At 38.2% G+C, this 17051-nt stretch overlaps 2 protein-coding genes across 1 annotated transcript in view; both read left to right on the forward strand.

Moving 5' to 3' along the window:
• LOC115434446 (ly6/PLAUR domain-containing protein 6-like) overlaps window positions 1-17051 on the forward strand; it is a 1359089-nt gene that overhangs the window by 60746 nt on the left and 1281292 nt on the right.
• Window positions 1-17051, forward strand: part of LOC115434240 (nck-associated protein 5-like) — a 197458-nt gene that overhangs the window by 10630 nt on the left and 169777 nt on the right. The window contains exon 2 of the mRNA XM_030156080.1: window positions 4002-4104. Coding sequence (XP_030011940.1) covers window positions 4002-4104 — 103 coding nt within the window. The remainder of the gene's footprint in view (window positions 1-4001; window positions 4105-17051) is intronic.

The following is a 17051-nucleotide window of genomic DNA, read 5'->3' on the forward strand; positions in this document are numbered from 1 at the left end:
AATGAAGCACAAGGAGACTGTGTTGTGTTTAGAAATATAACATGAGCTCTGGATGAAAACAGAATAGTTGATCCTTCATGCAATCTGATGTTTGGCTGCTTCATGTCAATAAGGTTGGACGTACCAGATTGGCAGTGGATGGAACATGTCATGTTGATGTGTGGGGGTGTTTGACAAGTGCGGTCACGCTGCTAAAGCTTTAGACAGCCTGTAACAGAAATAGGAGATACTGAAGCAGAGGCAGTATGGGATTTGGGACCTTGTTTTGGAAGTGGAGTTGCATAAGTAGGTTTTGAGACAAGCAAACATCACTGACCTGTAGTTACTGGATTGGTAGAAGTTGTGGGGAGTTTGCAAACTGAGTGAAGAACTTTACAAGTGAATCTTAAAGCGTTGGACATCATCTTCTCTCTAGATGTGGTTACTAAGTGTGTTGGGGCTAATAGAAGCCTTGATGTCCATGAGGGCTCTGATTGACAGGCATTATTGACAGCTTAATAAATCCTGAGTTAAATTTTTGTTTGTTAAGTAAGAAGGAATTTTTTCCCCAACAGACAGTTCTAGACTGAAAGTTTAATTCATAAAATTTATTGTCACTTTATTACAACACACTCTGTCTCTTAGTCTGTATATTTAAATTCTTATACCTACTAAAAATTATTTTGCAGAAGAATGAAGCAGTCATCATTTCTGATAAGTGCAAAATAGCTGTGTTTGATTTGAGAAAACTGTGGAAATTCACACATTGTACTAGCAAAAGTACCTCATTTGGGTCACATTGCCAGTCTTAGCATAATTTATTTAAATTAGTTAATGTTAATATCAGTCAAGTATTGTATTGTTTGGTCTAGCTATAAGCTAACCAGCTGTCAGCTCTTGATTAGTATGCAAAGTTGTTAAACACAGATGTATGTTAACATATTAATTATTTATTATTATTATTAACTATTATTAACTGATCATCTCAGAAAGGAGCTGAAATTAGTTGGCATCATTGTAAAACATTGTTCAAACATTTGCTGGTTACCAGTGTGGTAGATGATTTCCATAAATTCTCAGAAGTCAGAGACGGAGCTTGGTGTTTGCTTCCTACTCCACTGTCATCCAAATATGGACAGTTCTGGCTGGAAATAAAAAAAGATATGGTTGCAAACAGGGGCACAGAATTGGATAGGGATGCTAGGGACACGCCCCTACCAATATCCAGCCACTGCTGTGTAGTCACTATCAATACAACCGCTGTTCGTAGTGTTTAGTCAATGGTTATGGCACACAAAGGGTTGACAGTCAGTCTCTGCTGGTAGTCCCACCTCTAACCTAAATTTCACTCTCTGATTGGCTATACCGGTTTCTTGCTAACGTACATGTGATTGGCCATCCCCACTGTCATTCCATTTGCTTGTAAAAGCTACTTCCAACCTGTTAGTTGGACAGGTCAGGAGGCAGTGCATGTATTTGCAACTGCCAGTCTAAGTTGTCAACATGTTTGGCATTTGTTCTGCCTGGGTCATGTCAGCTGGATGGATTTTAATATCAGTGATGTCATTTATATTTGTATTTTTGTCTGTTTGCGTACGTGTGTTTGTGTGTGTGTGTGTGTGTGTGTGTGTGTGTGTGTATGCTTGGTAATTAGGATTTGAAGGATGTCAAAGAGAAGAAAACTGGACACAAGACACTTCTTTAGGTGTCAAAGTGTAAGTTACTTCAAGGGTATATAACCATAGATGCTTAACAATACAGATATTGAATAAAAAAACAATATTTGATGCCAAAGAGATAAAAAAAAATTAAGTTATTTTTACTTATTATTTTCATGTATTTGTGTGGAAAACAGCAACTGTTTAAAAACACAAAGAAAGAACAATTTGTGGGGGGAAAATACAATAAAAGCTCAGATTCTAGATGCTCATGTGATTTTACACATCATATTTTTGGGGAATAAATTACATGTAATAATAGAACGTAAAAACCTTTTTGCTCAGGCAATAACTGTACCATCAAACTCTATGATCATTGTATCCCTAATCTGTTCACATGTCATGTATCAACATATTTTTGTCAGGTGACAGACAGTAGAGAGGCTGGAGGAGATGGAGGAGAGGCAGGAGGAGGTAGAGGAGGAGAGGCCAGAGAAGGTAGAGAGGAGAGGCAGGAGGAGGTAGAGAAGGAGAAGCTGGAGGAGATGGAGGAGGAGAAGCTGGAGGAGAAGCTGGAAATTCACAGGTGAGGTTAAATAATGATGGATATGTTAGTCATGAGATTCAGCATTGTGAAAAATGTTCGTGTAATGATGATCTGAATAACAATGCTTCACCCATATGGCTTTAAAATCAGAGCTTAATATCATGTCTGGTGTTCTAAGAGGCCTCATCATGCATTACAGGTGTTGCACGACAGCCCGACAGCCCTGCACTACAGAGTAAAGATGAGAACTCTTCGAAGTTGCCTCCTTGTCTTTCATTAGTTGCTTAAACCTATAACATTGCAGAATGCATTAAATTCTTGTGTAATAATAATAATAATAATAATAATAATAATAATAATAATAATAATAATAATAATAATAATAACGGATTAGATTTATATAGCGCTTTTCAATGAATGCATACTCAAAGCGCATACAGTGGATCCATTATTCATTCACTCACACATTCACACTCTGGTGGTGGTAAACTACATATGTGGCCACAGCTGCCCTGGGGCAGACTGACAGAAGCATGGCTGCCAATTTGCGCCCCTCTGACCACCACCGAACATTCATACGCATTCATACACCAGTGTGAGTAGCAGCACTGGAGGCAAGGTGGGTGAAGTGTCTTGCCCAAGGACACAACAGCACATGACAGAACTGCCAGCCCTTCAGTTACTGGACAGCCCGTTTGTATTCTCTTTAAATATTCAGATATGCATTATAAACATGTCAATTACTGATTTTGTTTTTCCTGACTATGATTGTTTGCTTGTTTGATCAGCTCTACATGATGTGAAATTATGATTGCAAATGCAAAAAAACATCAACTTTCAGGAGTGCTGCCTTGGAGCCCTTTTGTGTCCCCACCAATGTCAAAATCAAACCTATTCCCTTGGTTGCAAGGTCCATAAACAAATGCCCCCCCCCCCCCTCACAATATCATTAAATTGGCATGCTGAAGTCTCCTCTAAAAGCTACCTTTCTATATACATTCAGTGATGGCTTTAAGCTTCTACATCATAGCTGCTCATTAGATTAGCAAAGAGCACTACATTTAATATATTTACTTGGATAAAAGCATTATAATGGCAACACTTAAATAAAATGAGCAAATGTGGTGCTTTTAGAAATTTTAATGCAGTGTCCTGTGCACGTGTATCCACACATATATGCACATGATAATATGTTGTTTTGCACAGACAGGGTCTCTGACCTTGGGGCGTCCATCAGCTGACCTTTGCCCCCATCCTCCAATGAGGAAGTTGTGTGCTTACTCTGAGCGCGACCGCACTGAGCCCAGGGCCAGGGCTCTTTGTAAAGGAGTAGTATGCGTGAAGTGAAGTGTTTATCTTCGGCCGCGGCCTCTGTCAGGCCAGGTCCAACTGGTTCCCAGCTCTGTTTGGAGAGGCCTAGAAAAACAAAGGGCTAAAGCTTAGAGTTTGGGTTTTGGGGTTGGGCTAGAGGGCGGGATGGTTGAGAACCAGCAGCAAGATTGAGCGGGAAGTGTTGAGGTTTCAGAGTCCTGTCAGGTCTGAGGAGAGCTTCGCACTTCCTCTGTCTTATTGGCTGATAATACAAGGAAAGACACTGGAAGGGAAACTGAAAGAATGCAGAATGTGCAGCTGCAGGTGTGGATATGTCTGACACTGCAACTTGCACCGGCCTAAACTTGGACTCTGATCTCAAGTAAAGGTGAAAGCCCTCTTAACAGCGGAAACGTGACCTGCCGGACATGAGGTACTCCTTGTTGACTTTCTCCCTCTCCTCCTCTGCACCTGTCCTCCACTCCTCCCCCTCTCCCTCCCTCCAGGGTTTCCCAGGTGTGTGGATCATTGCGAGGCAGAGGGAGAATGAACAGGCACCTGGAAAGGAGAGAGCACTTAAAGAGACTGTCTCTGGACAGTGGCCTACCGGTAAGTTAATCTGCAACATTATCTGTCTGGTAGATCGTTTACTCTGGCTTGTCCTTTTAACTTACTCAGGCGCTGGTAGACTTCGAGTCAGTTATTTGTGGGAGTTGTGTGTTTTGTAATGGTGGTACAATGCTGTAGCTGCTGTGGTCTGTTTGGATTACACTTCCTGAAGAGTGCCTTTGGGTGACACAGTGTTGTTCAGTCTGACACTCTGCAGGTGGCTCTTTTTCCTTTAGCTGGTTAACATTCCTCATATTAATGATCTTTTTTGGCTTATTTATTCTCTTCTTCTGGGAATGAAAAATACTTCACTTCCTGTGTTAGTCATTTTTTGACAGGAAATACACACTTATGTTGAATGTTTTGGAAAAAACCTTTTACTGAGGTGGCTAAAGTGCACACATTCTTTACTCAAGTAAGAGTGAAAAAATGAAAAGCAGGCCTGTGAAAAATAAAAAAAAAATAGGCCTTTGAAGGACATTTCTTTTATTTGTGGAAGGTCAACTGAACCTCATGTACTAGTATACAGTAATTATCTGTTTCTTCAAAGCTGGCTCTAGACCTCAGCAGAACAGATAGTCAGATTTTTCATCACTCCCAATACAACACTGAAACATGAGATTTAAAGTTACAAAATACTGAAGATGGCATTAAAACAATTGCGTTCAGGCTGTGACAATGCCATGATAAAGATTTGTTTTCAGGGCAAAAAAAACCAAAACAAACTTGGTCAGGATTTGAAAAAACAGTGGCTAAGGTGAAAAGTAAGAAACGTACAACACACCTTACCTTCAGCTAATGTTTTGTCCCTCTTTAATGGCAGTGATTCATCACTATTTATTATTTTATCCTCTGCAATTTTCAGTGACATGCAGGTGTATTCCTATGTTGAATTTACTAACCATGTAGGTGTTCATAATAGCTCAGAGTTAATTCAAAGCTTATTCTATCAGATCAGAGAAAACTGAAGCAGAAGTGACTTTTTTCAACATAATTAATCATTATCTGTCTTTTGTCAAACTATAAGACTTTTGCTGGTGAATCAGCGTTGCAGAACATGGCAGTATTTCCATGTTCACTACAGAGCTTCTTGTGGATCAAAAGGGTTTTATCTGATGCTGCTGAAAAGCTGAGAAACTGCATTTCACCTCAATCTCTTGGATAAGATTAGTTGCTCAGAAGGTCTAATATATTTTAGATCAGTAGATGCTTTTAGTTGCTAGTGGCTGTATAGGTCTTTGAGGGTTTTGAAAAGGTTACCATTGTGTGACCGCTTGGCTTGTTCAGCTATTTCAAGTCAGAATGATGTGAAAAGGCCAGTGGATACATTAGTGGTACTTGCTTTTTACTACTGTAAGTGGCCACCGCATGACTGCAACGCTTCAGCTGTTTAAGGCTACTTCAATAACTAGCCTTTGTTGTTTTTCTGGTGACTACATTAACGTTGCAGAAACATGCAAATCAGTTTTTACCGACACATTTAGTCTGTGTTCTCATACCCGTCTTCTTCTTGGTATTTTTGTCCTATGTCATTGTCTTTTCTATATTTTATTGTTGTGTCCTGTTAGGCTAAAACTGGCCTTTATGTTCAGAATGATGCTAAATAAATGCATTCAAAGTAAAGCAATGAGCCTGTTGTGAAAATGTCAGTATTAGAAAGTAAAGATATTTGTAGTTAAATGTAGGAGGTGAAAGTGAAAGTAGTTGTACTTCCCGTCTTGTGTGACTTATAAACATCAGAAAAACCAAGTATAAAAGGTATGGATGAATTGCTTTTGCATTTCGTGGACCATAAGACAAGGGAAGAGTAAGCATTAAGAATCCAATTTAAAGTGCACAGATCCACGTGTCAAGCAGCGCAGAGAGAAAAACAGCCTTCCATGACTGTGTTTGTGAACCACACTGTGACTGACAGGCTTATCTCTATGCTGGGGTTGCTGTTGCGATTCACAGGAGTGGAAACTTGTTTTGGCTCGGGGTTAACTGAAGGTGAATCTGCTGGCAAGTGCCTCTTCGGAATGTCAAGTGCAGCCGTATAGTGGCTGCTGTGTTGTGTCTGCATGGGCGTAAAGGAGCTTAAACCCACCCCACCCAGCACCACCCCCTCCCCTGGAGTGGATACAGTACGGTCACTGCACAGGAAATAATACATTAGTAGTCTTAAAATAGCATTTGTTAATAGGAGAAGCTGCAGTCTTATATTTAGTGCTTTTCTTCTGTTATATGCATTTGTCACAGTGGTGATTCATGAGAAATACATCTGACATGACCTCACAGTCACAGTCCACATCTAGAAACCATATTTAATATGCATACATTATATTCTGTTTTTGTATAAGGTATTTTAACTATTTCCATGATTTCATACAGTTTAGAAAAAGGTAAAAGAATTGCAAATGAAAGTAATCAAAAGCTGCATTAGTAGTGCAAACCTTTATTTATTATTTTTAGGTTCATTAGTTGATTAAAAAAAGAGCAAACTAACTGTTAACCAGCCTTGTAATAATAGACATTTTTGTATAATTCACAGAATCAATATAGTTTCAATTCAAAGGAAATGTGTATTTCATTTCAGATATTGTTGTTTGCCCCTTCAAGACCTAAACAGCTGTGACCAACAAAAAGCTTCTACTGTTCTAAAATATTTAATAACTTTCGAACCACTGATCCTATCAATACAAGTAAATAATTCAGGTAAATGCAGTTTCTCCTGGTTATCACATATGACCCATTTGGACGTTCAGAGGCCCCATAGTGAACGTGGAAACATCATCATCTTCTGAAACTTTGATTCACCAGTAAAACATGTGTAGTTTGACAAATGACAGTGGTTGTAGATGCTTGTTTTACGTTTATTAATGATATTTTGTTGAAAAAGTCAGTTTTTCTTCAGTTTTCTCTGAATATAATAACCTTTGAATTTACTCTGAGCTTTAATGAACATCTACATCATCAGTAAATAACATATTCGGAAATACATAATTTAAATTGAAAATGAAATAAAAATCAGAGGATAATGTAATAATAAATGGTGATAAATTACTTAGGAAAAGTTACATTTAGAGAAAAATTCATTTGTAAGTTACCATAAAAATAATTGTAGGCCTTTAAGAGTTAATACTGTGTTTTGTAGGGATGACCTAATGAAAGTAAGACAGTGCTCAGGAAAATGTAGTTTGTGTAGATGCAATTGCAGTACAGAACAAATGTAAGGCTGAGATGCAAATCCTCTTAGAACACCACCAAAGCCAAATTACTGTAAAATGAGTGATCCAAAGTAACTAAAATGACTTTTCCCAGTTCTAATTGTTGCTGACAGTTCCTCGCTTGCAGACCTGTCTTCACCGTGCTAGGGCTGTCTGGCTCAATCTGTAATCATTCTGGAATATGGGTGTTTTGGCAGTTTGTGCTCTTTTATATGAATCATGCTCATCTCATACAGCAAAGGATGCACTGACAGTGCCCCTGGAAAACTGTGTTGGGGGGTAGTTCTTTTGGTGGAACACTTACACTGGGGAAAGCAAGCCCTGTGTATCTTTACCAAAACTTACTATTTTCAGTGTGAACTAGTATGGCGGTTGTTCTTTCATGTCGTGAGGATAAGTCTGAACAGCAGTAATATCCAGATTGAGGAAAGGAGAAGGACACCGGCTGTCACTAAATGTCAGGATTAGTATTTATTATCTTCTCTATCTATACCGATATGGCAATTATAGTAGTCCAAAATGATGTGACATTTGTTTTTCATTGAAATATTCACATATTTCACATTTCACATATAAATCACTGTTTAAAACTGCATACCCAGATTTTGCATGCGACAGTTTTTAGTATGTTTGAAACCATACCATGAAAATAATAATATGTGTACTGCATACTTTTTACAACGAAATATTACAGCGTACAACCTCTAACACTTCAACAACATACATTTCCCTCAATACAGTGTAGTCATGGCAACAATGGACAATGGCAGATGGTGAACAGAACCCAGTAGCCACAAGTCAGTAATATTACACAAGTGCAAGTACAGTTTGTAGTATCACACCCACCGTTAGAAGTGAGATTAGCTGGGTACCAAGGTTATATGCTCCCACCTACTATTCACACACTGAACAGTGCATCCAGAGAGATACAATCTACTGTTTACATATACAAAAGTACGTTGAATATTAATATAGATATTAGAGCTGCACAATATATCATTTAAGCATTGTCATAGCGATGTACGTGTGCGCAGTAGTCACATTGCAGGTCCTGTGATGTAGGAGGTAAATGAACTCAATGTGTTCTCATCTAATTTCAAGGGTACTTGACACACACCGCGCACAGCGATCCACTAATCACAATTGTTGTTAATCAGTTTGGAGTGAGTCGCTAGTAACAATATTGAAAAATGAACAACGAACAAGAGAAAATAAATGAAGACTTGGTGCCAAAAAGAAAAGCAACGCCAGTTATCTGGAATTATTTTGGCTACAAGAAGGATGATATTGAAACACGTGTTCTGTGTTGACAGTGCCTTCACCTGTCGCCACAACGAGAGGTAACACAAGTAATTAGTTTGACCATTTACGTTGGCACCACACAGCTATTATATACTCCTGAGTATTTTTCCATATCATAATATATATTGCAGGGTTAAAAAAAATTGCACTGTCAGTTTTTTCCAATATCGTGCAGCCCTAATAGGTATTGTGTATGTGTTGCGTAGTATGGGATTCTGGATGGACCCTAACTTGTCAAAATGGGTGTACTGTGTAAGCAGGTACACTATGTATGCAGTGTAAGCTGATTTGAGACACAGTCTATAAATGCTAGTAACACTGAACTGAAAGCTTCTACTATCATGACGGACACTGATGCCATTACATTTCCTTTCAGAGGTGTCCAGTCATACGCCACTGTACTTACTGCACTGATCTAGAATCTAAATCAAGTGAATTCCAAAACACTGGTGGGACTCTATCATTTGGGACACAAAGCATAAGCCTGTCAAACAGTGACATGAGAGTAAATCTAGACGGATCACTGCGGTGACACAGTTACATCTTCATTCTGACAACCCACTCGATTTATAATTAATCCCAGTGGTTTGTGAATTTTTAACTCGGCTTTGTGATGTTTGTTTCTTATCAGATGATTGTGCTATTCACAACAGCTTTCATTAATATTTACTCTTTTAGATGTGGCTTTATTTAATTGCTTTAATTAGACACACAGCGACCTGATTTACTGAGAAAGTGAAAGTAGGTCATATTTGTGATGTAGCTTTATGCTTCAACATGCTCACATTTGTCCACTCAACTGTCCATGCATGCATTTTCCCCTGTTTTTTTTCCTTCACTCCTCTGTTGTACACTCATCGCTCTCTGTCTCCTGTGCATTTACTTCCTCTCGTCTTCAATCCACTTCTTGCATCTTTCAAGTCTGTTTCATTGTCTCACTCAGTCTTTTCTACCATTCTCTTTTCTCTTCATTTCCTTTCCTAATGGTTTATTCTGACTCGGGGCAGCAGGAGCATAAGGGTGCCGGGTTGTTTTAATAGTGGGACATGAGGGAGCCCAGAGCATTTTGGGATAGGTCCAGCAGAGATCTGGTGGCAGTGTGCAGATTTGATTCCACGGCATGGAGCAGCCATGGAAAGTACAAGCTGCTTCCACTGGTGTGGGTAATGTGAAGTTGAAGAAGTGTGTTACACTATTTGATTCGACTTGAATGAACTTAATGACATGCATCATATTTGATGTTAGCACAGGTGCGAAAATATGGTGGATCCTTTGCAGACCATGAGCGTTTTTACCTGAATTTAAATAACCTCATTACCTGGTTGGTAATCTGATTATAATGGCAGCCAGGGCTTATGAAGTCAAGTTAATGTCAAGTTATCTGCTGATAACTTCATCAAAAAAGAGGTATAAACTGCTTCAGCAGCAGCTACAAAACAGATGTGTGACAATTTACATTCTCACACGTGTCACGTCCGTCTCATGTCAGGCTTTTTTTCCACTGCTCTGCTATCTGTACATACCATGTGCAGAGTAACACATGTCTGTGAAGTGTGAAATACATTTTTCCGTGTGCATTTTACTCATTTCTTATACTACCAAGCTGATGGATTTACTCTGCAGTGCTATATTATTGTGCAGGGACATCTGACATAAATGTATTTCTACAAATATCACCACCTAAAAACATGCAACAACAAAAGCTGTGGGTATAGGCCTGTTTTCAGATACATTGTAAGGATCATAACTATACATAGTGTTCTAAAAATCATTCTAAATCAAGTGGATAAAAGAGCCCGCACCACATGTATAATAGCAATGACAGTGATATTGTTTGGATCACTTTCACCATGATTTATAATAATAATAATAAGAAGAAGAAGAAGAAGAGGAAGAAATTTTATTTGTATAGCACCTTAGTTAAGTAAGGCAAACTCTAAAACAAAGTCTACAAAGTGCTTTTGCAAGATAAGATAACACCAGGAATGATATAAAGGATGGCCATAAATAGAGCAGTAACCATACAATGGCATAAGACACAATAAAAACTATATGATTATATGACTAAGAATATAGAATATGTTTTAAGTACAGAATTAAATGAAGAAAAATAGATGTGCTCATCCTGATGTCCTTTGGAAGGTTGTTCCACAGACGAGAAGTAGAAATACACACCTTCCTTTTGTAGCTTTCTCCACAAGTAAAGATAGATGACAGCTATGGAAAACAGAAGCCACTTTCCAAGCTTCTGGAGTTGAGCAGTACAGGCACGTCTGTAGGAATCTGATCAGCGATCAGTAATTACAGCTGTCAATCACATATTTAATCCCTTACCTGTCTGAAAACACCTCGGGTAGATTTTTGGCCTGGAAATGGTCCACAGAAGAGGGTGGGATTCATGATTCCTTCATACACTTGAATTACAATATCCTTAAAGGCAATTCTGGAATTTTTACTCATTGAGGGTGAAAAACTGTCAAGCACTACAGCTGTAATGGACAATAGAAATAACAGATCCCAGAAATTGCATCTGAATTCAGGCATTATAGTCAACATGTAACATTGGCACTGCATACCACTTCATTTAACTTGTATTTATTTATGATATTTTTATTAATATGTAAATGAATAATGAAACAGTGGGAAAGTAAATATATTCAATGATGCTACTAATCCTACCCCTTGAGTGGGACAAATACACCTTTGTATACCTGAGGGCAACATACCAGGTCAGGCAGTAACAGGTCATCAGTATTGACTTTGGCAGCGTATACATACCTACGCATCAGAGTAGACGCTCTCATAATTAGTGTTAGTATTAGGACAGTTGTAACATGATTCAGCTGCATCCAGCGTGCATGAGGCGCTTCAACATGTCTCATAATCACATGATTAGTGACTAATGATGGTGTAAAGTGAGGTGGTGTCAAGAACGACCCTGCGTTGACTTGTTGACAAATCTGTGCAACTCCTACTTTCAACACAATATTATTCATCATAGAAGTGTTAGCATGGATGGATTTTTTTTCTAGTTAAAATCCCCACATTATCTGGTGAAAGTTTCATCCTGTTTACTGACGTCAGCAGTGCTGTTTAGCTTTACTGACTTGTAAAACAATCATTTACAAAGACAGCTATGGACCACAGAAAGTCCCCTTGAAAACTGCCAAGACTTTGACTCTAACTAATCATTGTGTTGTAAGTTTCCACTCAATACCACTATTCATGACAAAAATGATTGAAGAACAGTTAATTTACACATACTTGTTAATATACACAAGCAAAAAGCTCATTTAAACAGCTGACCTATTTAAACAGGTCAGCTGTTTAAATACCAGAGATATCAGCGAGTTTCTCTTCCATTCAGTCAGGCTGCTCCTTTACATGACATTTACAAAATCTACATCCTAGAAGTAACTTTAATGTTGTGTCTTTGCATAGTGGTGAACACAATCACACAGATCTTCAGCAGATGTAAAATCCACTGGAAAGCAGTGTGAAATATGCTAAATCGTTTCTCTAACAGTAGCATAATGAGCCAGTGGAGTGGAACTAAGTGACAAGTCACTCAGTTTAAGGCCAGTGAGTTTCTCTGAAGTCAGTCCTGGGTCTGATGGGGACATGATGTGTCCGACCCTGCAGACCCTGGAACAGATTAAACCAGTCCACAGTCCTTTTCCTGTGGAATGTGAGCCTCAGATACATCTATTTATTTCAGGCATTTGAGACGTTTGGGATGAAATTCTGTTTCTCACCTGGGGGCCGGGTTTGGCTTGTACTGTCAGTCTCTTTCATGCAGCCCCTCCAATCCCTCCCATTTTGTCACAAAGCTGTCACCATTTTTGCAGGAAATTAAACTCATGTTTCACTTACATACAGCTTTTATTCACATGTTTTGATCATCCATGTGTCTCACAGTCTGTTAAGATCATGAACAACAGATTTTTTTCCCCCGTTGGGGATGCCCCTGACAAATTTCCAGCTCGTGAAAGCACGCAAAGCTTTAGACGGCATACCATATGTCAGCTGAAGACCAGGTAAAATATTTATGTCTGCCCTCTTTGGATGGATTACATGGCCTAGCTTCATACAAAGCTCTTTATCAATGGTCTATGGGTAATTTGGTGAACATAGGGCTTGAATGTCATTGTGGACCATCACCTCACACATGTTTAATGCATCGACACACCATATGTTTCCCCAATGCATGTGGCCTAGGTTTAAGGGAATTTTTCTTGGCATGTTTCCTTCAAGTGTCATTAAAATAAATACTTTTCACTGTATGTTTGCTGCCTTTTAAGCTGCACATTTGCAAGTGAATGGAATGTGAGTCAGCATCCTAAGCTTTTATTGATGCTTTTCACTACAGCACACAGGAAATGGGTTATGCTGGACCATGTTATCACAATCAGGGAATGCAGCCCAGAGGATGAGCAGAGATAGCGAGTAACTGGGGCACCATTTGCGTTACATAACTGCAGTGTTGCTGGGTTGATTCTGCGCCTCTATTTATTTTTATCATTTGTGCCCGCCTGCAGATGAGACTCAGCTCGTCATGCAGGGATGTGCACGGTGAGCCCGATGGCCGTGGACGGTCTGTGAGCTGTTGCTAGCTGCTGCCAGCCAGCTTTAACTAGGTCACCGCAGAAGCTCTGTCAGAGGTCTGCTCTATACAATACAGGATATGGCACAAGGAGAATGCACACAACATGGGACATAAATGTGAAAAGTAATTAAGTACATGTACTTTATTATGGTGCTCAAATACCATTTTCAGGTGTAGTTATTTAATTTTTGGAGAACTTTTTACTTTTATTTGCTGTATTTTAATATAAATACCTGTAATTTGTACTCCATACATTCTCAAAGGCAAGTTACTTTTCATCATAAATTACTTGCTTAATATGCACATATAAAACATTATTGGGAAATAAAACATTAATACCAATTTCTGTGCGTTACGGTCAATCCTAAACAGACAACTGACCTTTTTTCAGAAAAAAAAAGGATTAGGGGTTACTGTCAAGAGGCCAGTCATTTTTTTTTTTATCTTCTTTTAATTATTCTAACGTGTAGATATAACGTTTGTCAGTTTAAAGGGTAATTTTACAAGTCAAAAAAGCTGAAGTTTGTGGTACAACTTTCAAGGAATTAGACTGTAAAAACCCATAAATAGGAAGACTACACATCTGAAAGTCATGGAGGTGACTTTTTTCACCATTCAGATTCTGAGGATGTTTCTGAAGTTTCAACATGACCAGAACTGTAGTGGTTTTTACCTATTTTAATATTTTTTCACATAACATTTGTGGATTCAGTTGAAATATATCCAAATAATGACTGTTTTGTTGTTCGTATACTGTATAATGTACCACAAGAGATGCAGCTACCCTCATGACAAATGACAACTTTCTTGTCTTCTAATATTGATTGACACCATAACCATATGTTTACACATCAGAAGGGGTGGGACTTCTCCTCTCAATTACATAGTCACATAGAAGTAAGACTCCATTGGTGCATATCCAGCACAAGAAATATAACAAGATATAATTATACCTGTAAAAGTCAAAAACAGCATAAAAGACATACAAGATAAAAATAATGTAAAAGAAACAACATCAAAACTCAATATGAGACAAAATTTATGTAAAAGTGATGATGAAATGAGACTAAAAACCACAACATAAAACAATAACAATATAAAGATTCTGAAAATTATGTGAATGAGATAGCAAGGTGGAAAAGATGTAACAAGACACAAACTATATAAAAATCTACATTAGACACAAACAGCCTGAAAGACTTCACAGGACCAAACAAAGCAAAAGATAAAACAAAAAGAAAACAACATAAAATATGCAATAAGACAAAAATAATGTAAACAGGATTAATGCGAGAAAAAAATGATGATAAAAATAATTGATATAGCAAGATTTAACACAATCACACACACCTGCAGTGGCCTTATTTCATGATTTAGTGTTTTATTGTTTCTTATTTTAAGGTCTAAATAAAAGAAGACATAGTAAAAGGAGACAACAATCCAATGCAATGAAGCATGGTGTGGTTATTATACACTATTTATTAGTTGAATTTACTGAACAGTTTCTGTGGTCTGTCAGATTTTGGCTCCATCAGTCTGCCTTGATTCTTTTCCATTTTTACATAGGAAAGGATTTCTGTGCTATTTTTCCTGCTGTATGAGTATGGTTTCTGGCCGTTAGATTATGTCATTGTTTGGGTTTCGTAACATATTGTCCCATTTGATAACATATTGTTCATGTAAACTGTTGTGACAAAAATAGAATAGGATGTAGGTTTCCTCATGATTCTCAGGACTTAAGAACAGTATTTGTCTTGAAGAATGGTTTCTTTTAAAATACAGGACATGTATCACCTGGTCTTTAATCACCAGCTGGATCCTGCTTATTGTCTGATAAAGATCACACCCAAAAGTCTTTGTAATACCGAGGACAGCCTAGGGCTTCTCTTTGCTTGCCATGCAATATTAAAGTGTCTACAGACTGGACTGTGAGTGCTGACAGCTTCATCCATAGCTGTGATTTTTCTTTTTTTTGGGTCAACACCAATCACACTTTCAAAGATCTTTTGTCAGATCTTTTGTTTGCGTTCTCTTTAATGCTGACAGATGTATGTTTTTTTTAACTGTGAGATATTCCTGATATCTCTGACGCAGACTTACACGTGCTTTTTTCCCCCATAACAGCTGCTTTTTGTTACAGTTCAGATGATATGGCATGTGTAACTGTTGCCTGAGCAGTCTTGGCTATTTTTAAACATTGCCTTTGGCCACATTATGATTGTCTTGTCCCAGGTTTACTCTTAGTTCCCCCTCCATTTCCTTTTTACCTTCACCAGTGGGATATTGGGTGACCATTTGACACAGGTGCTTTACTTTTCACATTCCTTTTCTGTCTCCATCACTGTTGCCTGTTTGCTTGTTTGGGTCAAGCTTTATATTTCATTGACAAATCATTATTTTCTTTTTCCTGCCTTGAATTCAAAGTGGTCACAGAAAAGCCTCCAGAGCTGAAATAAACAGACTTCCTGTTTAATAGAAGAACTAATTAAACAGAATTTGCATATAAAAAGGAAATGCTGAAACATAAGTGGTTTCCTAACTTATTTGTCAACTGGAAAATAGAAATTATCAGCATTCTGGGAAAACTACCAGCTATGGTGAGAAAGAATCAGAACATTTTATCTGTTTCTTTGGAATGCTTAAATTTTAGTATATTTATGGATTGTGTACTGAGGACAATGAAGGCTGTAGTGACATCTATATTTTCTGGATTGTTGTTTAGATGATAAAAATACCTCATTGGCAACTTCAGTGGTTGGAGTGGGAGAAACCAAATTTGGAATACAGAGGTGGAACAATAAAGATGTTGCACAAGTGTTCTGAATGTGAACCTAAATCCGGATGTCCCATCTTGTTATACCCGTATATTGTCTGGTGATAGTGACTGCCACATTTTCAACATTGTCAGACTTTTTATGGTTATTTCAGGGCCTTTGTTGCCAAAACCTGACCATCTCCTGGACACCAGGAAGTAAATTCTACAGTCTTTGATGTCTCTGTTTGTACACCTGCCACCCCAAACAACCACCTACTGAGTTGATAGCCTGACAATAAGTACAAGAATGTGCTGCAAAATACCAAAAAAACAGCAAAGCGAAGAAACTCCTGCAAGTGGCACCAACAATGGAAATGTTGAAATGAACAGGCCAGAGATTATTATGGGTGTTGTTACACCTGTAGTTTTGGTCTGTATGAATTGAACTATAGTTGGTTTTATCTTTTGGTGAAATTTTTGGGGAACAAATGCATGTCAGAGGAGGTGATCTTGGTATAGTTCCAAATTAACCCTGGAGTGATTACTTTGATTTGACCTCAATATTATGTAACTTATCGGTGAACCTTGCAAGTTTCAGAGATTCTGGGATGTGGAGGAGCACCAAGACTATAGCTGGTCAATGAATTGAGGTCTATACCTTATGTTTCTCTTACAGAAATCCACTCTCATCAGGATTCCAGGACCTTCTACCTGTATTTGCTTTCTTACTCTGGCCTCAGACCTATCTAAATGGGGTTAACATGATCACATAGTTTATAGTGGTACATTTTCGGTCAACTGGATACGACACTTTCGACCAGGGCAAACCAAATTTAAGTGTGAGAACTCCTTGAAATGTGAATCTCTGTCATTGCTAGGGTTACTTGCATGGATCACCATAATTATCTTGCAAAGAGATTATTTTGTTACTACACCAGGGTTTGTGTAGGTGGGACTGGAAAAACTGGTGATGGGGAAATACAGTTCAAATGTTCTGGTCTGTGAAAAGACTTTCAAGGAAGTGTCTAATTGTTGGTTCTCTTACTAAAAGTGCTGAAATTTCTCTTCTTTTGACTTC

The sequence above is a fragment of the Sphaeramia orbicularis genome, chromosome 2 (genome assembly GCF_902148855.1).
Source record: "Sphaeramia orbicularis chromosome 2, fSphaOr1.1, whole genome shotgun sequence".
Lineage (NCBI taxonomy): Eukaryota > Metazoa > Chordata > Actinopteri > Kurtiformes > Apogonidae > Sphaeramia > Sphaeramia orbicularis.